This window comes from Aythya fuligula, chromosome 18 (assembly GCF_009819795.1).
Source record: "Aythya fuligula isolate bAytFul2 chromosome 18, bAytFul2.pri, whole genome shotgun sequence".
In the NCBI taxonomy this organism is placed as follows: domain Eukaryota; kingdom Metazoa; phylum Chordata; class Aves; order Anseriformes; family Anatidae; genus Aythya; species Aythya fuligula.
The window spans coordinates 6,338,510-6,360,232 of NC_045576.1; the positions used below are offsets into that span (position 1 = coordinate 6,338,510).

At 41.7% G+C, this 21,723-nt stretch overlaps 3 protein-coding genes across 14 annotated transcripts in view; 2 read left to right on the forward strand and 1 right to left on the reverse strand.

Annotated features, from left to right (window-relative positions):
* The first annotated feature begins 2,275 nt into the window (after positions 1 to 2,275).
* On the forward strand, positions 2,276 to 9,288 carry DDX5 (DEAD-box helicase 5). Of its 2 annotated transcripts, none has more exons than XM_032199517.1 (13): positions 2,276 to 2,412; positions 3,876 to 4,041; positions 4,181 to 4,277; positions 4,362 to 4,495; positions 4,612 to 4,677; positions 5,128 to 5,269; positions 5,357 to 5,517; positions 5,664 to 5,836; positions 6,051 to 6,161; positions 6,395 to 6,456; positions 6,537 to 6,596; positions 7,843 to 8,067; positions 8,524 to 9,288. In XM_032199517.1, exons 1-13 carry the CDS (start codon positions 2,381 to 2,383, stop codon positions 8,904 to 8,906), a joined length of 1,812 nt encoding a protein of 603 aa, XP_032055408.1. In that variant the 5' UTR covers positions 2,276 to 2,380; the 3' UTR covers positions 8,907 to 9,288. The 2 variants fall into 2 exon arrangements, with proteins under 2 accessions (XP_032055408.1, XP_032055409.1); XM_032199518.1 differs by having other exon boundaries at positions 2,276 to 2,388.
* Positions 9,289 to 15,714: 6,426 nt separating this feature from the next.
* Positions 15,715 to 21,720, reverse strand: MILR1 (mast cell immunoglobulin like receptor 1). Its single transcript, XM_032199536.1, has 9 exons — positions 21,645 to 21,720; positions 21,513 to 21,557; positions 20,351 to 20,635; positions 19,493 to 19,777; positions 18,864 to 18,977; positions 18,507 to 18,596; positions 17,375 to 17,434; positions 17,009 to 17,065; positions 15,715 to 16,095 (listed from the first exon to the last, which is right to left on the reverse strand). The coding sequence occupies exons 1-9, from the start codon at positions 21,676 to 21,678 to the stop codon at positions 16,070 to 16,072; spliced, it is 996 nt and encodes a 331-aa protein (XP_032055427.1). The 5' UTR covers positions 21,679 to 21,720; the 3' UTR covers positions 15,715 to 16,069.
* Positions 18,242 to 21,723, forward strand: part of PECAM1 (platelet and endothelial cell adhesion molecule 1) — a 45,251-nt gene continuing 41,769 nt past the window's right edge. For 10 of the 11 annotated variants that reach the window (XM_032199530.1, XM_032199531.1, XM_032199524.1 and 7 more), the window contains exons 1-2: positions 18,242 to 18,467; positions 19,077 to 19,253. The gene's annotated coding sequence lies outside the window, so the exon portion shown is untranslated. The remainder of the gene's footprint in view (positions 18,468 to 19,076; positions 19,254 to 21,723) is intronic. The other variant, XM_032199526.1, reaches the window with a different exon arrangement.

Consider the following 21,723-nt stretch of genomic DNA (forward strand, 5'->3'; position numbering starts at 1 on the left):
GATCTGATAATTTGCTATTAATTTTCACAGCCCTTACAAAAACTTTTTTCAAACTCATCAGAATGAGCAAGTCTGTACGATCAGTAGGTGAAGAGTGTTAGTTAAGAGGAATATTTTGGGAGATAAATCCATAGCTTGCTTCTTTACATCACTAACTCCTGTTGGAAAAAAAAAAAATGGAGGAGGATCCCCTATCAGAAATATACAGGGGACAATATTATGGAATCTAGTGAAATCCAAGTGCTGCTGAATTAACAACAACAACAAAAAAAAGATTGATCAGGTCGTATTCCTCCAAATTGCTTATCTGCTACAAATAGCATGTGACCGGTTTCATAAATTCATCTTAGAATAAGGAATGGGAAGAAATAACTGGCTTAAGTTTAATTCTGGGGAATCTGTAGTGAACTTCAGGCTAAAATGTATGCTCCTTATACCAAGGAAGCTGAAAATGCAGTAAACACAACTTCTAGACGCTAATTACCTGCCTGTGGAGATAAGCCATAATATTAAACTGGGAAAAAGCAAACTCAGCTTTCTCAAAAGCATTTATCTCACAAATCATGTGTTTTTTTTTTGCAAAAGTCAATAACTAGGTATATAGGACAGAACCTCGTTAATATAGCTGATTGTATATGTAACATATGGGAATATCCAAAAAGCTTTCAAAATGCTTTATTCAAGGTCTTACAAGGAAAAAAGATAAACTGATAAGATTTTAAAAAAGTAATTAAATCTCTTTGTTGATCTGCAGTTAAAAGGCAAAAACTGTATGAATAAATAGACAATTTTCATAACAAAGTTCAATACACTTAGAAGTGATGTAAAGATGTTTAATAAGGGCCTTATGTTTTAAATACACTACCCAATATATCAACGGTTGAAGCTGGCTGAGGAGTGTCTGAAAGTTTTCATGTTACTGACCAAGTGAAAATACGCCAGATGAAGAGTGGATAAAAAGTAGTATATGTGAAGAAGGAACAGCTGCTACTATTCACTGGGTTACTTTTGAGGAAGAGATTGTGGAAATACCTAGTACTAATCTAAGAAAAAATAACAATAAAATAATAATAAAAAAACCCACAATCATTAGGAAATAATACATGCTGGATTGAAAACATCAGTATGCCTTCCTATGTAAGTCTGTATGAAGGCCCAGATCTTGCATACTGTGTGCACTTCTTGTCACTAAAGTGGCAAGGTTTATCATAAGTGTGGAATTGCTTTTAAAGGAGAAAAAGAAATAGACTTCAGTTTTGGCTTATAAATGAGGTGACTTAGAAGATATTAATGTACAGAAATTGTACAAATAATTAAATAGAAATTAATTATTCACTGTTTAATAACTTTGTTTTGTATTCCCTTGTTGTTATCTGGCAACATTATCGAAAACGAAAGGAAATATTTTCCAGGTAGTGTATGATTAAACTCTGAAGTATGTCGTCATGGTATGTTAGAAGCTAGCATGAATAAAACAAAAACGGGAGGGAACATACGTAACTGTTAAGATAGTGATTTTTGTCTTAGAAGAGCCTTAAGGCATGGATTGCAAGCAGGTGGGAGGATACACCCGGGAGGGCTGTTACAGCATTTCCGACCTTGTGTTGTGTTTGTTTGCCTTGGCCGCTGCTGGGAGCAGCGGCAGGCAACATGGCTGATTCGGGTTGGGGTTCGAGCTGCACCTTTTGTGCTCCAACCCACAGGTGGCAAGGCACCGGAGCCCCCAGCCAAGCAGGGCAGGGCAGCAGCACCGCAGCCGCCTCAGGTATTTTCTGCTCGTTACCCCCGCGCTAAGCAGCCTTGTCCTTCAGTGCCTCAGTAGCCACGCTCCTCGTGACCTTCGAACCGCCTTCCTGTGTCATCGGGCGATCAGAAGGGACTTACTGTTTCCAAGTGCGTGTGTTTATGACTTTTTATGACTTAGGCAGCGCCCCGCGTGTACCCGCACAGGCCGCTGGCGGAGCGCTGCCCCTCAGCTCCCCCGTCGCCTCAGGCCGCCCCCAGCGGCTCTGCGCACGCGCAGCCCCTCGCGCGCTTCTCGGGGCGGTGACGGCAGCGCTGGCCACGCCCCCGAGGGGAGGGGAACTTCCGGCCGGCCGCGCCGAAGCCGGTCAGTCGGCCGGGCCGCGGCCACGCCCACAGGGGAGGGGGGCGGGGACTGCGGCCGGCCGGGGCCGCTTACATAACAGCAGGGGCGGGTTCTGCGCCTGCGTCACGCGGCGGCTCCCGGCGGCCTTTGCGGCGGCCGCTATATAACCGGCATCCGGGCGGCGAGGCGCCCCACAGTCAGTGGCCCCCCGACGACGGCGCAGGATCCTGCCGTGCCCCTCGGCCGCCCTCTGTAGTCACCGGGACCGCCTCGCCCACCGCCACCATCGCCATGCCCGGGTATTCCAGCGACAGGGACAGAGGGTGAGTCCGGGGGCCCGGCCGGCGCTAGCCGCCGCCAGCGTCCGGACTCTTGAGCCCGACCGCGGGGGGGTTGGCTGCGAAGCCGCCTAAAATGGCGGCGAGCCCCGGGGGCTGGGCCCCGCAGCCCTTCCCCTCAGCTCTCTCCGCCTCGAAGTTTCTGGAGCTTCGCAGCGGGCGGCCGGGGGAGGGGGAGCGGCCCCAGGAGCCCCCGAGCGGCGCTGGGGGCGGGCTCCGTGCGCGGTTGGCCGCGGGGCCCGCTCCGGGCGCCTCGGCGCAGCCCCGGCCGCGTACCGGGGAGGGGGGGGCGCACCCTGGGGGACCCGAGGCCCCTCGGGGACGTGCCCCCAGCACGGGCGGGCCCCGTCGGGCTCCGTTCCGCATGCCACCCCCCCCGTTGGGGGGGGGGGCCGGTCGAGGTTTGTGGGTCAGTGGGTTGGCCGGGCGCTCCGCCGACGGCGGGGACTCGGGGAGCCGTGGGTAGGGCGGTTCCCGCTTCCTCCCTGCCTCTCCTCATGGGGGACGGCGGCTGTGGCGGCCGCTGGCAGAAGCCGGCCGGCTCCCGCTTTGTGTTGTGTAAGCGGATGTTAATGGCCGGCCCCGCCATGCGGTGACTGAGGGGAAATCAAAATGCCGGCTGCTGCTGCTGCCTTTGTTCCTCCTCCTCCTCCTCCCCCCGCCCAGCTCCGACTCTAAAATGGCAGCGGCTGGAAAATGTGGCGTAGACAGAAATGAGAGACAAAGGAAACAGCGCTGGCAGGAAGCAGCGGCCACTCAGCCCGGTCCCCTCTGGGAGCGCTGTGTAGTGTGGAAGGATCGCTCCCAGTTCGTAAAAATTGGGGAGCCGTCGGGGCAGGGGAGGGAGCCCCGTGCTTGGATCTGGTTTAGCGCTCCTCAGCATGCGGCTTTGCTTCGCATCGAGCCTCAGGGATGCCAGAACAGGCTTTTGAGACAAGCCTTTTCAGAACAGAGGGGCCTGACCTAAAATGTAAACAGAAGATGTGTGGTCTCATAAAGTTTGCTTACAGAGAGAAGTCTGTACTTTAAAATACATTGAAAAAACGCTTATGGTGAAGTTGTTCCGAGGTTTTATAACAGACCCTGCCCACTTTCTGCAGGCTGATACAATAGGAGTGTCACTTGGGTAGGAAACCATTTTGATCATGGAGTAATACAGATGTGTTAACATTCTTACTTTGCAACTTGCAAGTAGGCCTTGTAGCTTCATCTTAAGAAAACTGCAGGGTAATGTGTTACCATAGCTTTTTGACTAGAAAGATAAGCAAATTATGGCATCCACAACTTTAATGTGTTTTGGAAGTTTAAGTATTACGTGGATAAGGTTGATAAATCAGAATTGTAAAGTCACACAGCAGATTACAAAGATAACAGTTAAGTTGTGGAGGAGGAAGAAAAAGACCAGAAAGTTTCTTTCGGTTTTTATATTATGTTATGTTTTTCTCTAGGTTTGGAGCACCTCGTTTTGGAGGAAGTAGAGGTGGACCTCTTTCTGGGAAGAAATTTGGAAACCCTGGGGAAAAACTTACCAAAAAGAAATGGAATTTAGATGAACTGCCCAAATTTGAAAAGAACTTCTATCAAGAACATCCTGATGTAGTTAGACGTACTGTGGTATGTACCCTATCCAAAAGTAAACAAATAAGTACAAACATGCTGAGGGTCATAGGGCCCAGTAGGCTTGGGGGTGGGAGTAACTTAAATAACTTTGGTATCAAAGCTTATTTCCAGTAATGGGATTTTTCTTTTGCAGCAAGAGGTTGAGCAGTACAGGTCAAGCAAAGAAGTCACAGTTAGGGGCCATAACTGTCCAAAACCAATAATAAACTTCTATGAAGCCAACTTTCCTGGTAAGTGAAGAAAGCCATAGTGTTTGTTTCTTGTAAGCTTGATTAACAAAGTGTGAGTTAATATGTTTTAATTTTCTCTTGAAGCAAATGTTATGGAAGTGATTCAGAGGCAGAACTTTACTGAACCAACTGCTATCCAAGCACAAGGATGGCCTGTTGCCTTGAGTGGATTGGATATGGTTGGAGTTGCACAGACTGGATCAGGGAAAACGCTGTCTGTAAGTTTCAAGTAGTGTGGAGTATTGTTGGCTTTCGGCAGTGGAAGTACAGTGCGGTGTACAGCAGGCAATCTTGAGAAGAGACACTAATAGACATTTTCTTTTCTTCCAAACAGTACTTGTTGCCTGCTATTGTGCATATAAATCATCAGCCATTCCTAGAGCGTGGAGATGGACCTATTGTGAGTATTTCTAAATGAAAGAGGAACATAATTGCTAGAGAAGTTGATTTTTTTGCAGTCCAATTATCCATGCCCATGAAAGTGTGTAGCTTCACTAGTGTTTCACTGAATAAAAGGGTGCCATGTTTTGGTGTTCTCCCAAGAACATTCCATAAGCCTTGATTTGATTCTGTAAAGCTTTATAGGATAGGGCTAGATGTCCCACTTTGGAAGTTGCTTTTCACTGGAAGCTTGTGAGTTTTGGGTATCTTCCCACCTAAGACGTGTGGTTGTTTGGTAATTGTTCTACTTAATGGGTTCTACTTAACTTATTTTTGCTTGTTTGGGCAACTCAACTCTAGTCATTCCAGCAATGAAGTGCTATATAATGAGCTTCTGATTTAAAGCTTACATAAGACTAGAAACTTAGAAAGTAAATATGGAACTAAAAGCTGGGCATCTTACTTCCAGTGTCTTGTGCTGGCACCAACTCGTGAACTGGCTCAACAAGTGCAGCAAGTAGCCGCTGAATACAGCAGAGCATGCCGCTTGAAGTCTACATGTATTTATGGAGGTGCTCCAAAGGGACCACAAATTCGTGACTTAGAAAGAGGTATAGATAAGTTTTAAGGCATCTTGTGAAAACTGTGAGACTTTCACTGTGAAAATTATTTCAGCTGACTTACTGTTTGTTTTTTAGGTGTGGAAATTTGCATTGCAACACCTGGAAGACTTATAGACTTCTTAGAAGCTGGAAAGACCAATCTCAGGAGGTGTACTTACCTTGTTCTTGATGAAGCTGACCGGATGCTTGACATGGGATTTGAACCTCAGATCAGAAAAATTGTGGATCAGATAAGAGTGAGTATAAGTGGTATTTGTTGGCATTCCAGAAACAAATGGCACTGTTAAATGAAACAAGGATATCTCAGTTAACTCAGATTTGTCTGGATAGACTTGATTGGGCATTTCACTGAATCTTGTACTGATACAGTCTCTTTCTCTAGCCTGACAGGCAAACTCTGATGTGGAGTGCCACATGGCCAAAGGAAGTAAGGCAGCTGGCTGAAGACTTCTTAAAAGAATATGTACACATCAACATTGGTGCATTAGAACTGAGTGCAAACCACAACATTCTTCAGATTGTTGATGTGTGCCATGATGTAGAGAAAGATGACAAGTAAGTAGTTAGTGGCAGAACCTTCAGCAGGCTTTTTTAATGGTTAATTTTAGATTACGTATTAACTCAGGTGAACTTGTCTCAGCGGATTTTTTGACACCAGTCTGATACCCCTAAGAAAACTCTATGTTGAAAATGAGGCTGGCAAAGCTGGCAGCAAAGTGATTGTATAGTGTAAGTAATGAAAGCTCTAACTACCATGTCTTCATGACAGGCTTATTCGTCTGATGGAAGAAATCATGAGTGAGAAGGAAAACAAAACAATAGTTTTTGTGGAAACCAAAAGACGCTGTGATGATCTTACCAGAAAAATGAGGAGAGATGGGTAAGTCTAAATAGTACTAAATAGTAGCTTGAAATGAAGTGAGCTACCCCACTAGGGCCAAACATGCTCTCGATACTTCATGAGTGACCACTTAAAACTATGGTGCCAAAACTGACACTGCACCGAGTGTTAGCTGAGATGTTAAATCCAGAAGCTGTTTAGAACTTGTTGGTAACTGACTAATGGAAGTACTCAAGGAATGTTTTGAAGTTGATAATCTTCTGTATTTTCAGGTGGCCAGCAATGGGTATTCATGGTGATAAAAGTCAGCAGGAACGAGACTGGGTTCTAAATGGTAAGTACTTGAGCAATTTTGGTAAGCTCTATTTGTTACTTGATACATGAAGAAACTGATGAGAGTTGCTTGTGTTACAGAGTTCAAACATGGAAAAGCACCAATCCTGATTGCTACAGATGTTGCATCCAGAGGTCTAGGTTAGTAAAACTCGTAATGCCAGTTGCCCAAAGTTATTTAAAGAAAGTCTATTGCTTTCTTTAACCTCTGCATTTTTCTAAGTTTTCTTCACATAAAGGTGCAGTCTTTGTGGCAAGGCCTAGGCATGACAATCGGAGGACTCGAGGGGGATGGAGGACTAGTGGAAATGATCGGCTGGCTGCTTCCAGTCAAATAGAGAGGTGAAAGCTGAGAGCATTGTGTGCCAGTAATCTTCAAAAGGCAAAGATCATCCTTTAAACTACTACCCCATAAACTGTTCTCTCATGAAATAAGCAGTCTCATTCACAGTTCACTTTGCCCTGGTATTTCTCTTCTCTCCATGCTTTGCATGATTTGCCATGGTGCAGTACTGTTAGTTTTGTGCATACTGTCTGCTGTGATCTGTGGGTCTTTGAATTTCAGTGAGTTTGCTGAAATGTCGAAGAAAATAATTACAATGTTCAATGAAATTTTTTTTCAACCATGAAATGGAGAGAGCAGCTTTAAAATGTACTAAGCCTTGTACAAATTGGTGAGTACTGGCACATGAAATCTGAGAAAAAGTCCACCTCTCACTTTAGCAAGTGGGGCAGGAAAGCAATGGCTTTTCTAAATGCCTTTGAAAGTCGAAGTTCCTCCACCTATATGTAGTCGTCATGTCGAGACCTGCCAGAGAGAGAGACACATTCTCAAGTGAACCCTGGCTTCTTGGAAGCGCTTGCCTAGACGAGACACAGTGCATAAAAACAACTTGGTGACTTTTGGGGGACAGGTATGTTTTTCTTGCAGCTGCAGTTCAAAGGTCTTGGCAAGACGAGCAGTGTGGCCCTTTTTTTTTGAGCTTCTGATGAGTGTGTATGTGAAGGACCTTGTATGTTTTTACTCTAAGGTCCTCAAATGAGCACATGAAGAGGCTGCTGTGAGCTTTAGTGGCCCTACTGCAAGAAGCATTCAGATGTCACTTGATGATTTGTAAAGGGGACTCTTGAGTTGGGAATGACAAGCAAATGCATACTCCTTTATGGTAAGGTTTTGGATCACAGGGTGGGTGATAAGACGGGAACAGACGGAGTGTGCATAACTTTCTCTTCCACAATATTCATGCAGAAATGGATAACTCTAACACTGTTCTTTGCAGCCATTATTTAATTTAAAGTGCTATTGTCTAACGTTTATCTTCGATTTGGCTGTTGTGGTGTGCAAAACTTTGTACCTCGCTTTTTGCCACACTGCAACGCTTTACAGATGTGGAAGATGTGAAATTTGTCATCAATTATGACTACCCTAACTCCTCAGAGGACTATATCCACCGAATTGGACGAACTGCCCGCAGTACCAAAACAGGCACAGCATACACATTCTTTACTCCTAACAATATTAAGCAAGTAAATGACCTCATCTCTGTGCTTCGGGAGGCTAATCAAGCCATCAACCCCAAATTGCTTCAGTTGATTGAAGACAGAGGTTCAGGTAAGTGCTGTTGTCAGGCATGGTGCATAGCTTTCTTCCCAGAACAAACTGGAAGCTTAATTTACCTTTCCAGCCTCCCCAAAATGGACATGGAAGGTAGCTTATTGGGCAGTTATGGTGACTTGACTAGCAACAACAAAACTGCCTGCCCCCAGTGTTCCATGTGCTGTGGAGCATCTTTTAGTGAGCATTGTTCTCATGCTGCTGCTCATGTTACAGCAGTAGAGTGCATGATTCCACAGTGGTTAGAGAAAGGAATCTAGCATGTCTTCATATAATTCAGTGTGCCTAAGTGGAGTCCAGTTAGTAACTGGAAAGCTTTCTAGTAGACTTGCCTTGCTTGGGGCAGGAAGTAAATATCATTACTAGCTGAACTCACTGGGTGGTACATGAAATGTAGTTTCTATCGTGTGTGTGTGTATATGTATATATAACTATGTCTTGTCTCTTTAATAGGTCGTTCCCGAGGTGACCGACGTGACAGATATTCTGCGGGCAAAAGGGGTGGATTTAGTAGTTTTAGAGAGAGGGAGAATTTTGAGAGAACCTATGGTGCACTAGGAAAGAGAGACTTTGGAGCAAAAGCTCAAAATGGGGCCTACACTGCCCAAAGTTTCAGTAACGGAACTCCTTTTGGAAATGGTTTTGCAGCTGCAGGCATGCAAGCTGGCTTCAGGGCTGGTAACCCTGCGGGAGCTTACCAGAATGGCTATGACCAGCAGTATGGAAGTAACATTGCAAATATGCACAATGGCATGAACCAACAGCAGTATGCATATCCTGCCACTGGTGCTGCTCCTATGATAGGTTACCCAATGCCAGCAAGTTATTCTCAATAACTTAGTGTATTTAAATGTCTCAGTTTTTTTCATAATTGCTCTTTATATTGTGTGTTATCAGAACAGGATAGTTATTTAAGAAATGGGAAACGCAGAAATGACTGCAGTGCAGCAGTAATTATGGTGCACTTTTTCGCTATTTAAGTTGAATATTTCTCTACATTCCTGAAACAATTTTTAGTTTTTTGTACTAGAAAATGCAGACAGTGTTTTCAAAGTAAATGTACAGTGATTTGAAATACAGTAACAGAAGGCAGTGCATGGCCTTCCAATAAAGATATTTGAAGACCGAATTTTCTTTCAGATGGCAATTTTCTCAACATGTGCACAACTTTACATTAATGGAATGTCAAATGTTTTTATATTAAATTCTAGAAAGGTTTCTCAACTGTGTCTGATTAAACATTTAAGCTTATATAAAACCAGCCTTGCCTTGATTGGGCTAGATTGCTTAGCATGGCAGGCTCTATTTGATGGGGAAGAAATTTAAAGCTGGTTTCTGAATAAGTCAGAAACAGTACTCTTCCTCGTCTCATTAGCATAGGGCCAGTTTCTGGAAAAGATCCATTGGAGTAATGGTATAGCTAGAAGTCTTGCTAACCAAAACTCTGCTAAAGTGGTGTTGCTAATGAGCTTCTGCTACAAGTGTAGGAAGCTTTTTTGCAGCACCGTAACTGTTGCATATGTGCAGACTAGGCTTGAGTGTAATGTGTCTACAGCTGTCAGGCCTTGTGAGTTAGCATGCAGGCTTACTATGAGCTTCAGAGAAATGGGAAGATCCTAGCATTAAAATTTCAAATTATACTTAAACTGGTATTGAGCAGTGATTTTTTTATTAAAGTGGGGGGAGGGAAGTGGGCTGTTCATCAGTGAAGATGATGAATCTTTATCAATATTCAGTACATGCACTAATAACTCATCTCAATGCACTGCCCATGCTCAGTGGGCAACTGTTCTAAAGCATTTCCTTCATTAGGAGCCTATCTGTCAACAAGCAAAAAAGCCTTGATCCTAGTTTAAAGTGCTTAATGCTTTCATGTACAGTAGCTTAAAGTTCCACTTACTACTGATCTTCAGCTCCCTCTTCCCACTTACTGGTAACTGATTAGTTTTAAACTTAATGCTTAACTACCACTTAATGCATTACAGTTGAATCTGCCTATAAAAGTCAGGTCAAGATTCTATCTGGGCTATTGTGAATCCAAATCCCTGACTTCAAGTCTCTTGAACTTCCATTTTCTTCTGCCTGTGCTTTGCTCTTGGTGACTTTCCTCTGAGGCTAAGCTTGTGATATTCTTAACTACACTGTAATCCATAATCCATTTTCTTATATGTTTGTCTGGTGGAATTTCATTACTTGATGGTATTTTCTGTGATTATTTGTTGTTGCTATGAGAGCTTCAACAGAAGTCCCATAATACTACAGTAAACTTAAAGCTGTAGTTAGTAATGTAGAAAGAATGTTAATTAACTTTGCAAAGCTAAATCAACTGTGGTGGAAGGAAAAAATAGGCTCCTTTCCCCTTTAGAAGGGGGATAGCACTGAAACTGTTAAATCTGTTTCATTTTAAGTTTAAAAGTAGCACTGTTTAAAAAGTGGGAGAGATGCTACCTAGTAATATTTCTGATACTGTTTTTTAAAGGTCAGTAGATTTCTGGTGGGCTTAGACAGAATCAGACATGGATGAAATATTTTTGAGTTCTGACTATCTTACTGGACTCAGACATGTCTAAAACCATTTCTGAGACTTTTTTTCTATCCAATAAGGATATCATCCTGTGAAAGGCCTCTAGTTTTATATCCTCTCTTTACAAAGGGACATGAGGTAGGGTAAACCTGCCCCCACAGGAGGGCCTTGCTGTAAGGAAATCTCTCCCCTTAACATTTGCACATAAAATGAAAATAAAATACTGACTAAACTCTTGGAACTAGGGCTGCATTGTGGTGGGCTTGCATGAGAAATGAAGTTCTATCTAGCAGGATTTTCTGTACTAGGTCAGGGTAGCAGGCTTTAACAGGGCATTCCTTTCTCCCTGGACTGGCAGCAATTCCAGCTGCCCCACTGGCCTAGTAATGCCTTGTCTTTTTCAATTCTCTGTCTGTTCCTTCTCTGCCTTTTGGGATTTGGGTGTATGTTAAAGAGCGGATGTTGAGATAATCCCAGCTCCTGGGGATTTAGCATACATGATTTTTTTCATTGCAGCTAGGGCAGAGCGGTATCTCCTCTTTAAGCTCCACCTTCTGGCAGTGGTACAGAATCGTGATTAAGCATGTATGGAAATTTCCATTGCTCTGCTGTTGGGCTGGGCTGCTAGCTGCAAGCTCTTACTATGCTAACAAGCAAACTTTGCCCCCTCCACGCTGCTAGCTGAATATACTGCAGTAATATTAGATTTCACGTCTGCAGCTTTAACTCGTTAGAAAGCTGTTATGTTGCCTTAGACCACGCACATCAACGTGTAGCTGTTCTCAAGCGATCCGCATTTGGCTTTTTTCCCTAGAAATCTCCCTGGGTACATACAAAGAACTTGATGTGTCAAGGACAAATCCCTAGAGGATTCTTCCCGCCCCCTGGCGATCACAGCCTGCCCTCGCTGAGGGGCGCCGAGCCGGGGTCCCGGCGGGCAGGGCTGGGGCTGAGCCCAAGGGCACAAAATGGCGGCGGCGGCGGCTGAGGGCACGGAGCGGGAAGCGGGAGGGAAACACGGCACCCAGTGCGCATGCGCAGTGCTCGCTGCCTTCCCCCCCCCATCCCCCGGGTCGTGAGGGAGGCGCTGGGCGGGAAGATGGCGCTGGGCGGCAGGCGGGCGGCCCGCTGTGGCAGCGCGCTTCGCCTGGGGCTGCCGGCGCTGAGGCGGCCCTACGTGGCGGCCGGCGGCGAGGAGGAGGAGGGGGAGAACGAGGAGGAGGAGCAGCAGCGGCAGCTGCTGGAGCTGTGCAGGCGGCGGCGCTTCCTGCGGGGAGGCGCGGAGCCGCGGCCCTGGCGCTCCTACCTCAGCGGCTGCCACCCGGGCTTCGGGCCGCTGGGCGCGGCGCTGCGGGGCAACCTGGCGGAGCAGTGGTGGCACTCGGCGCTGGCCCGCAGGGAGCAGGTGTTCGCCGTGGATTCTCCGCTCCACGGCAGCCACAACGCCGGCGTCCCGCAGGCCCGCGATGCCCTGCGGCTGCTGAGCTCCGAGACGCTCCGCCAGGTTGTGCAGGAGCCGGCCGGGCCCGCCCTGGAAGAAGCGCTGGGCAGCGCGGGGACGCTCCGGGAGACGCTGCTGCCCGGTACGGCCCCGCCAGCGCCGGGGTGAGGCGGCTCTCGGGGCTCCGTGCCCCCTGCAGGCCAGCTCCCGGCCTTAATTCATCCTCCCGTTATGTCAGCGCGCTGGGAAGGTCCGGTCTGCACGCTGCGAGAGCGTGGCTTTCTCAAGCACCTCAGCAGCGTAAATGTCCTAATGTGCACTTGACACTTTGCCCTGTAATTAGGGGATAGGCCCGCTAAAGTCACGGTTGCCAAAGTACCCGGAGGTACGGGCTGTGCGTGAGCTGCTGAGCTGATGTCTGCAAAACATGAAACCTAATTAGATTGCACATATAGACACTATCTATGGCATTGTGATCTTCAATCACTGTCATTGCCTTCATTTCCTATTGTGGATAAGCTAACATACTATTAATTCTCAGTATAATTAAAAAATTGAAGATTTTCCTCTGGCTACTAAAACTAATTATTTGTCTTTTGGCAGGTGTTTTGGCACAATATGTTAGCTGTTTAGAATTTGCAAACAAGAGATTGCCTTGTGGCCTTGCTGAAGTTGGAGTATGTTTTCACTCTATTCCAGACAGTGAGCTACACAACAAAAACCTCAGAAGGTAGACTAATAAAGATCAACTAATCCCTTATAGTACCTAAATAAGCTATGTACAATTGTTTCAACTTTTGAATTTGTTTTTTGAATACTGTCTCTTGCTTTTCCCCTGTTGTTTTTGAAGGAGTTAACTTGCTGACCTTGCTATTGTTTAAAGAATAGGCGAAAGGACTACCTCTTTGCTTGCATGGTTTAGCTCTCCTAGAACTGCAGGACAGTGGCTCGACTACTGGTTGCGTCAGAGACTGCAATGGTGGAGAAAGGTAACAGCAGTGTACAGATGGCAAATCTTGGCTTGCCCCTTTATTTTTCAAAGAGAGGGGAAATAGACACCCTGTTAAGTTTTTGGCAGATGTTGCCAATTTTTATCACTAAAATATATTGTATTTCTTGCAGGAAACAAACAAGCAAACAAAAAGACAAATTTAAGTTTTTAAATTTGTAGTTTAAGTAGTTTGTAACAGACTTGCAGAAAAGCAAGTGTTTTGTGTTTATAAATGACTTGAGATCAAAGAGCTGTGGAACAATTGATTTGGGTTGTAATTTATTGAAAAAAATGTGCTGCAAATTATAGGCTTTACATCTGGCTTTACAGATTTGGTTTGTTAATTAGTAGAGTTTGCACAATAGTAGAACACATCTTATATCTTCAATTTTCAGTTTGCAGTAGGCCCATCTAACTTCAGCAGCAGTGACTTTCAGGATGAAGAAGGAAGAAGAGGATTTAACTTGCATTATAACTTTCCCTGGGGAAAAGAAACAATAGAAACACTGAAGAACCTTGGTGATACTGAATTGTTAGAGATGTATCCAGGGGATAGATCAAAATTACTGGTAAGCTTTAACTTACTTTATTGAGAATCTTTTTATTATAAAGATGAGAGGAATAATTTATTTGAAGAGGTGGTTGTTTAGCATGTGACTGTCTTATTCTTCTGTGGTAAAATCTGTATAATTCTGCTGTCAGACCTTCATTGGCAGATCTTACTGTCAAAAACAGATGAAATAGTTTTTTCATGGAGTTACTTATTCTAAGTTAGCAACGAACTATATACTTTTCCCCAGTGTTAAAAAGTTATCTAGTAATGGTTACGCTTCAAGATTGCTGGTAACCTTAAAATATATGTGTGATTGTAACATATATCTGAATGTAACAAGGGTGCTTGAGCTCAATGCCTCATTATACATTTAAAGTAAACAAGAGGCCAGTTGAGACAGACTTTGAAGTATCTCTTGATTGTTGCGTGTTATTTTGTATGTCGTTTTTCTCCCCTCATCAGGGCCGAGATGGAAGGAAGAATGTTATTCCTCATGTCCTGTCTGTGAGTGGAAATCTGGACCGAGGAGTATTAGCATATCTCTTTGATTCACTACAGCTAGCTGAGAATCCATTAACAAAAAAGAAGAATTCACAAAGAAAGGTAACTCTGGGGGAAGTATAAGCAATGGTCACTGGCTTTTAAATATTCTGGAGTTCTGCTTAAATGTTCACAATAAACACTCTAATTTATTTATTTTTTCTAAAATTGTTAGGTACTTAAACTTCATCCTTGTCTGGCACCTATCAAAGTAGCCTTGGATGTAGGGAAAGGCCCAACAACAGAGCTGCGACAGGTATGTTGTAAGAAAGTGTTTTAATTTTGAGCATTAATTTCCCATGTGACCTTTTGTTATGTCAGGCACTCTGTTAACATTGGTGAAAATCATGCTGCTACTTCAGTTCTCTGAGGCTCACAGTTGTACAGTTTTCACGATGCTTCCACTGTGCAGTTAGTGAGTCATGGCTGAAGAAGTACAGACAGTGGGGAAGTAGATGTCTTCTCTGCTTTAATACACTGCTTTTAGTATTGTTAATAAAGTTTGAATTTGTTCAATGAAATGTTAAAGGAGAACAAATAACAAAATCCCTCTGATTCTTAATCTTTCATAGTTATTATAACATGTGGGTCACATCTTCAGAATTTCAGAAGTTTCTGTTAAAGTCAATCATTAAGCCAGTCCCCACAGAAGGGAAGAAACTTACACTGGCATATTTTTTTAAATAAAAATGGAGATTAGTTGTCAAGCTGCTTTCTACTATGAGATTATTTCAGCAAGTAAATTAATACCAACTAGAAATGCTAATAGTGCAAGTTCTGGAGTTTGAATAGTTTCTTTGTCTAGGATTTCATACCCTCAAAATCTTTACTTATACTTTTGTTTTTAAATCTGGTTTAAACACAGGTTTGTCAAGGATTGTTCAACGACCTGTCAGAAAATAGAATTTCCGTATGGCCAGGTTATCTTGAAACCGTGCAAGTATCCCTGGAACAGCTTTATACAAAGTAAGAAGAAATAGTATTTTGTAAGTTAAAACTATGAAGGTGAAAGGTGGCCTCCTGGGGACTAGCAAAAATATGCCTATTTTCAGTAAGAAGTCATTGAGTGCAGTAACTGTGTGAATAAAGGCATGTACATGTATCCTAAACTAGAAACTCACTCAGTAGATTTTATTACAAAGAGAAATGACAGTTTGTTTTAAGAGTTGTATGAATTATTAGCCTTTCACGCTTTTTCTATTGTTGTTGCTCTGAAAGTGTGAGATGCCTTTTATAGACTCTTCTATGAAAATAAATTTCTTAAGATGAGTAAACTTGCAAAACCATGTCATGTCTTCCCCATTTGTGTGCTGTGTTCTGTTTTAAACCATTTTGACTGGCTCTGTGTTCCATTCTTAAGTACTGTTTCAGATAGCACACTGTGTCTAGTCTTGAACTTAAAAGTTCTTCACGTCTGGAATGATTACCATTGGTGTATGCGATGTTATTTATGCAGATAAAAACCTATATTCTAGTTAAGGGAATATATGATTTGTTGATCAAGAGTGAATTTTGAGCATATCACTGCTTGTGTCTGTGGACCTTGAGCATATTGATGAATATTTTCTTTCCCAAGAAAAAAATACGTATGTTGATAGGTTCATGAGCAGTAGTCTACATTGTCTGTTTATTAGATAACAGAAGAAAGTTATACTCTGCTTCTACAGAAAATACTCTTGTAATACAAAACTAACATTTACTTTATGTACTAAAGTGACCTAATAATTTAAAGAAATATAATTAGGAAAGCAAGGAATGTCATTAAGAAAATGGGTGTCTTCACAAAACTTGGTGCACTGTAGCAAAAAAAAAATATATTTGCAGCTTGTCGTCATTTGTACATAACTTAATCAGTCCTTTTTTTCATACATCAAAAGTGGTAATAGGTGTGGTCTTTTCTTTGCAGATATGATGAGATGAGTGTTCTCTTCATGGTCTTGATAAATGATGCTACTCTAGAGAATGGAGTGGTCCAGCTGAGAAGCAGAGACACCACCATGAAGGAAATGATGCACATATCTAGGTTAAAAGACTTCTTAACTAAGTACGTAACATCAGCTAAAAATGTGTAAACTTAAATTCATCTAATAAAAGGAATTTCTGTGCCTGAAACTGACTTCTGGGGTCAATGATACAGTCACTTCATTGGAAATAGTTCTCCTAAAACTTGGTGATATATCTGTTTTCTGTCAAATCTAAACCATGTAGGTTGTCCAGGTTACCTTGTAAAGAGGAAAGAGGCAAACTTGTCTCTCTTCAGTAGGGCTAACTATAATTTCTTTGTCTTCAATTTTACTATGCTCTGAGAATAGTGTACTGAGAAATTGTCATGCTTACCACTAGGTAACAGCAGATCCAAAGGTCAAATATTGATCCTCTAGCACATGCCTTGGAGTGCAACAAAGTTGGAATAATTTTTTGTAGTGCTTGACTAAAGTCTTTTGATTAAATTATACAGTCCAGTTTCTATTTCAGGGTAATTGTTGAATCCACAGGAGCTTGGATCATAGAGAAAGCTTTGGATAATTTATTAAAGATGCCAGACTGTACATTGTGTCCAGTAGGATTTAACCTGACAGTGACTCCATTAAGCTTTTTTATTTTTTATTTTTATTTTTTACTTTTTTTTAAGCAAGGAGCTGTTGCTTATTTAACAGGGTTACTGTTTGGATCTTTATAATTCCAGTCATTTTAAGTCCCTAGAGGTTATTAGTTGGGGATTTTTCTTGCTGGTAGACAACTAGCTATATGATCTGTCTATAAAATAATTAGGCCAGGCAATTAGTATCTACTCTCTCTACTACCTCTCAGCAGGCATGGTACTTCTAAACATCTGGAGATTGAAATATTCTTTAAAAATACTTAAATTAATTAGAAAAGAGATCTTACCTTGTATACCATCTCTTATGACTACCTGTGAATAGATTGTAGGACTTTCCCTCTTCTCTGTTAAAAGAATAAAATAGTGCAATGTTCTTTTTTTTAGTAAAGGTAATAGAAGAATTAATAAGCCATCAACAGCTTGGTGGCTAATAAAATCTGCATGGTTGCAAAGTTAAGCTTTTGAACTTTTGTCTTACAGTATGATCGGCTTTTCTTTTTTTTTTGTCATCGTTATTTTTATTTCTCCATAGTAAGTGAGCAATTTCAGTATGTTAACTGCTACTATCCACCTCCCACAACCACCTCACCCCAATCCCCCCAAATATATCTATGCATACTGGATGTCCCACTACTATAAAATGAGGTTTTCACCTTTTTCATCTTCTCTTCTACTAACAGAAAATACTTCACATTCCTGTTTTTGAATCAGCTCTGTATTAAAGATAAACAGCAATTAATTACAAGAGACTGATTTTTTTTAATATATATATTTTTTTTATGATGTAAATAAAGCAGCGACATTCAGGGTTGGATATAAATCTGTCATGCTTTTTGCAGCACCTGTGGGCGTTATCAGAGCTATATTCATTGTTATTGCAAGCAATGTTGGTAGAATGCTGATTGAAATTTGGCATGAACAGCTGTAGAGAGCACTGAGCTAATGGAGCAGTGTAGCTAGATATCTACTTGTCCTCTCTGTGAATGGAAGTTGGACTTGTTGGGAAGGAATGATTCCCTTTTGGGTATTTAGAAACAAGAAATCTTACAGTTTTGCTGTTAGATACAAACACACACACCCCCAAGAATACTGACAGTCATGCATAGGGTAAATCTAGAAAATTACATTGTGATTTTCATGCAAGGTCTTCATTACTGTGTATTTTTTTTAAATGGAAGTAGTACGTTCTACTAATGTAGACCAGTTGCTTCATTGACTGTTGTCTAGAATTACTTCATAATTTATTTGAACTGATTTTGGGTCTTTTCAAAGCTAAGAAACATGGAATAAAGAAACATTGTATACTGAACAACTTTGAACAGAATGCGGGAGCTTTCTAAGTTTTATTTTTCTACAACTTGTGTATAGCCCATTTTTGGCTTTTATTAAATGAGTAAGTAAATCTGAGGTGCAGTGCCCATCTAATTTTCTTCTGTAATGGCTATTCCTATCATTTCCTTAAGTTCCCTAATGCAATTCATTTTATTTCTGTTTACGGTAGGTTTTTGTATGGAACTTAATTTAAGCGGTTGTGGTTTTGGCTGCATGGCAGACAGATGAGGCCAAATATGGATACCAAGGGACTTCAAATATTGCATCTGTAATGGTATGGTCAGTAGGAATACTATTAGTTTACTTCCTGATTGGTAGTAGTTGTCCCCTTCTGCTGTTTCTGCAGTGCCTAAAGGAACTGGCCCATGTTGGCTGCAGATAGAATAACAACATTCTTCCACCAAACTTCTGCAGGTAAATTTCATGGCTATATGGGGAGTAACACGAACTTACTAATCTCTGTGTATGTGACATAATTTTCTGACTCTTCTACTTTATCCGTTGAAGGAAGGCCTGTTGAGGACACAGCAGATGTAGATTTTTCTGCATAACAAATACATACATGTATCAATTTATCTTAGAGGTAAATAAAGAGCTCCACAAAAATGTTATCTTAGTGATCAAAATTACTCCTTAATCAAAGGCATTTTTAGTAGAATTTTCTTTCCTTGCTAAGAACAAAAAGGCCTAATTCCTTCCAACAGTTCTGTATTAAATTAGGTATTACTTGTAACATGTTTGCACGCTTGAAAATACTGAGAACATAAATTAGCATATGTGGAAAATGAAATAGATATTCAAACAACTCACCTGTTTTACATGAAGGAATGATGAAAAATCGAATTGCCAGTGCAAATCCTATCACAAACGCTAGTAAGATTAGCCCAAGAAAAATGATCCAGGGTTGAGAATCACAACTCTCCTCTGCCAAAAACAAAATTTAAAAAAGGTGTTTATGTAAAGAAATGTTTCATATTTTAAGTATTATCTGTAAATGAAATCAAGACTTTCCATTTCTTTCAGCTTCTGGATTAACTGTTAATAGAACTACTCAGAAGAGTGCAAATTGCACACCACCACAGCGGAAGGAAAGGATTTTGCTGCTGCCAATGGACTGTCCCTTTCATAGGAACCAGAGAGAAAAACAAAGCTAGAATCTCACCGAGGTGGAGAAAGCTGGACCAGTAGTCTCTTGTAAAAGTGAGTCTTTTACAATCATCCTTCATGGTCACTTCAACTACTGCTACTATCTAGGCTGAGAGTAATTCTTTTTGCATAAATTTTAAAATACCTCAGTATTATTATTGTAATCATTATATTTTGAGCATTACATAGCAGGAATGAAATCTCTGGCTAAAATACTTGTATCCTTACTATGTTCTGTACTTTGTTTCTGTCCCTGTTTATTGGCAGTGGTAAACTATTTGACACCTGCATACCTGCTAATATAAAGTTGAAACTGTTGCTGTATTTTGTAGTATTGCGAAAGTTATTTTCAGCTCTGCATTTATAGGTTCCTAAGTCGCTACAGGAATTGATAAGTACAAAAGTAACAGCTGCTTCCTTCTTCTGCATCTTCACTGGTCGAGATATGCTCTGTTTGCCTTTGAAGAAAGTGTATGTGATAGGAAGATTCCCTTTCTCTGAGAGACAAGACAGGGTTGCATTTTGGCCTTTCTTTACTTGAGAGGTGGGTGAGCGCAGCACTGGTTTGGAAAGTGGCTCTGAAAACAAACAAACAAAAAAACACAACTGAAAAGACTGCATTGCTGATTGCAGGACAAACTCCAAAGCAAGACTGAATTAATCAGCAACTCTGGCAAATAAGATGGGCATAAAGGATTGAGGGCTCAGTAAGACATATCAGAATAGGGCTGCTGACTCCCAAAGGAACAATAGCAGTTTTCAGTAAAGTTCAGCTCAACCAAGGCAGGCACGCACTGCACTACAAAACATCACCTTCAGCAAACAAATTGCTGAGTCCCACTGCTGCAGATACACTGGATCAGCCAATGCATGGCTATGCAAATCTAAAATTATACAATCATAGAATGTTTTAGTTTGGAAGGGACCCTTGAAGATAATCTAGTCCAATCCTCTTGTCCTGGGCAGGGACTTCTTTCACTAGGTCAGATTTCTCAAAGTCCCATCCAACCTGACTTAACATTTCTAATGATGGGGCATCCACAGCTTCTCTGGGCAACCTGTTCCAGTGTCTCACTACTCTTGTTGTGAAAAATTTCTTCCTTGTATCCAATAAAATTAAATGTGTCAAGAAGTAATACAGTAAGACATACCTTTAAGCATGAAATTGAGACTTGTGCTGTATTTTCCACCATGGATTTCATTCTCAACTTTGCACTTGTATTCACCCACATCACTGGCGGAGTTGATAGTCAAGTTGAACAATGCTGGCATCGAGTCTGTCTTATTTAAAGTGGATACCTTCTGACTGGCTTTAAACAGTGTGTATTTGAGAGGTGGAGAACCAGAATCTGAGTGACAGGAGAGGCTCACGTTCTGGTTCAACATTACTTCCAAAGTGCCCTGAACAGGTGTGAGAATGGGGTTGGAAAGTATCTCTGGAAAGAAAAACTTCTGAGTGAGTTGATTGTACCTATCATTCAAGAATCCCTTCCCCCCCCCCCCCCCTTTTTTTTCCCAAGAATATGTTGGGGACCAGGCTCTACTTATTTCTGTCGAAATAGATGTTTGTGTTTTTTACTACTTCCAGTAGCAGGCAATGCAACTTCATATTTTTCAGTGTTAGTATATAGCTTATAACACTTGATGAAAAATGCATGCCTTCATATAAAATACAGAATAAACGCACAAAACCAACAGGTGCATCTAGATGAACCAACAAGAAAACCTTTTGAGCTACAGCAGCAATGAAAATAATAGAAGCATAAAAAAGAAATATTATGGGGTGTTAATTGTAGGAGAAAGTAACTTTTCCCTTCTGTATGAGAAAGCAGCCAAGCTACTTGAGTGGTAGAATGTGAACCTAAAAGTGAAAACAGTATTTTACTTGTGGCAAAATTAATCTCACATAAGTAGGCCGAATTTATTTTCCCTGAATGTTGAATAGTAGCAGCCAGAGCTTTGATTGTCTATCAAATCAGTTTGGTTTGTAAGATCATGCAAATACACCTTTATGAAAAACTTGCCTTGTCTTTTCACAGAAATTGTTAATATAAAAGTCACGACTAAGATAAATTCTGACTCTTATAAAGAGAGAAAATATATTTTAACATCTTAAAGCAATTTTTAATGTACATATGAGTATGGCAGCAAAGAAAGCTTTGTATTAAAACTTGCAAACAGTCTCAATGTACAGACAGGCAAAAGATTTAACTTTACATGAAGGCTTTTGAAATTTTTCAATCTTTCCACCATTTTTTTTTTGTGAACAGTTCATTTCAGCACACATCCCAAAACTGAAAAAAAAGAACTTACCTCTGCCATCTGCAGTTGCATTCTGAATCTGCTGAGAGACTTGAACTAGAAGAGAAGAAGGCTTTCAGATAGGAAACAATGGCTCTTATTTAGAAAAATGCACAATATGTGAGAAGTATGTCCTTGGCTTACAGTAGGAAAACAGCAGAATTGCGAGAAAATACATTTTCTTGCAAAAATGAAGCTGGTATACTTCAAGACATCTGATGGC

What these genes read in the sequence shown, in the direction of transcription:
- MILR1 (XM_032199536.1), bottom strand. Translation starts at nt 21,678, where the DNA reads ATGTATTTTCTCGCAATTCTGCTGTTTTCCTACT. An exon ending in TGCAACTGCAGATGGCAGAG is followed by an intron (nt 20,636 to 21,512) that starts GTAAGTTCTTTT and finishes TTTTCTTTCCAG; the next exon opens with AGATACTTTCCAACCCCATT. An exon ending in CATTCCTTCATGTAAAACAG is followed by an intron (nt 18,597 to 18,863) that starts GTGAGTTGTTTG and finishes TTTGTTATGCAG; the next exon opens with AAAAATCTACATCTGCTGTG.
- DDX5 (XM_032199517.1), top strand. Translation starts at nt 2,381, where the DNA reads ATGCCCGGGTATTCCAGCGACAGGGACAGAGG. An exon ending in GATGTAGAGAAAGATGACAA is followed by an intron (nt 5,837 to 6,050) that starts GTAAGTAGTTAG and finishes TCTTCATGACAG; the next exon opens with GCTTATTCGTCTGATGGAAG. An exon ending in TGTTGCATCCAGAGGTCTAG is followed by an intron (nt 6,597 to 7,842) that starts GTTAGTAAAACT and finishes AACGCTTTACAG; the next exon opens with ATGTGGAAGATGTGAAATTT.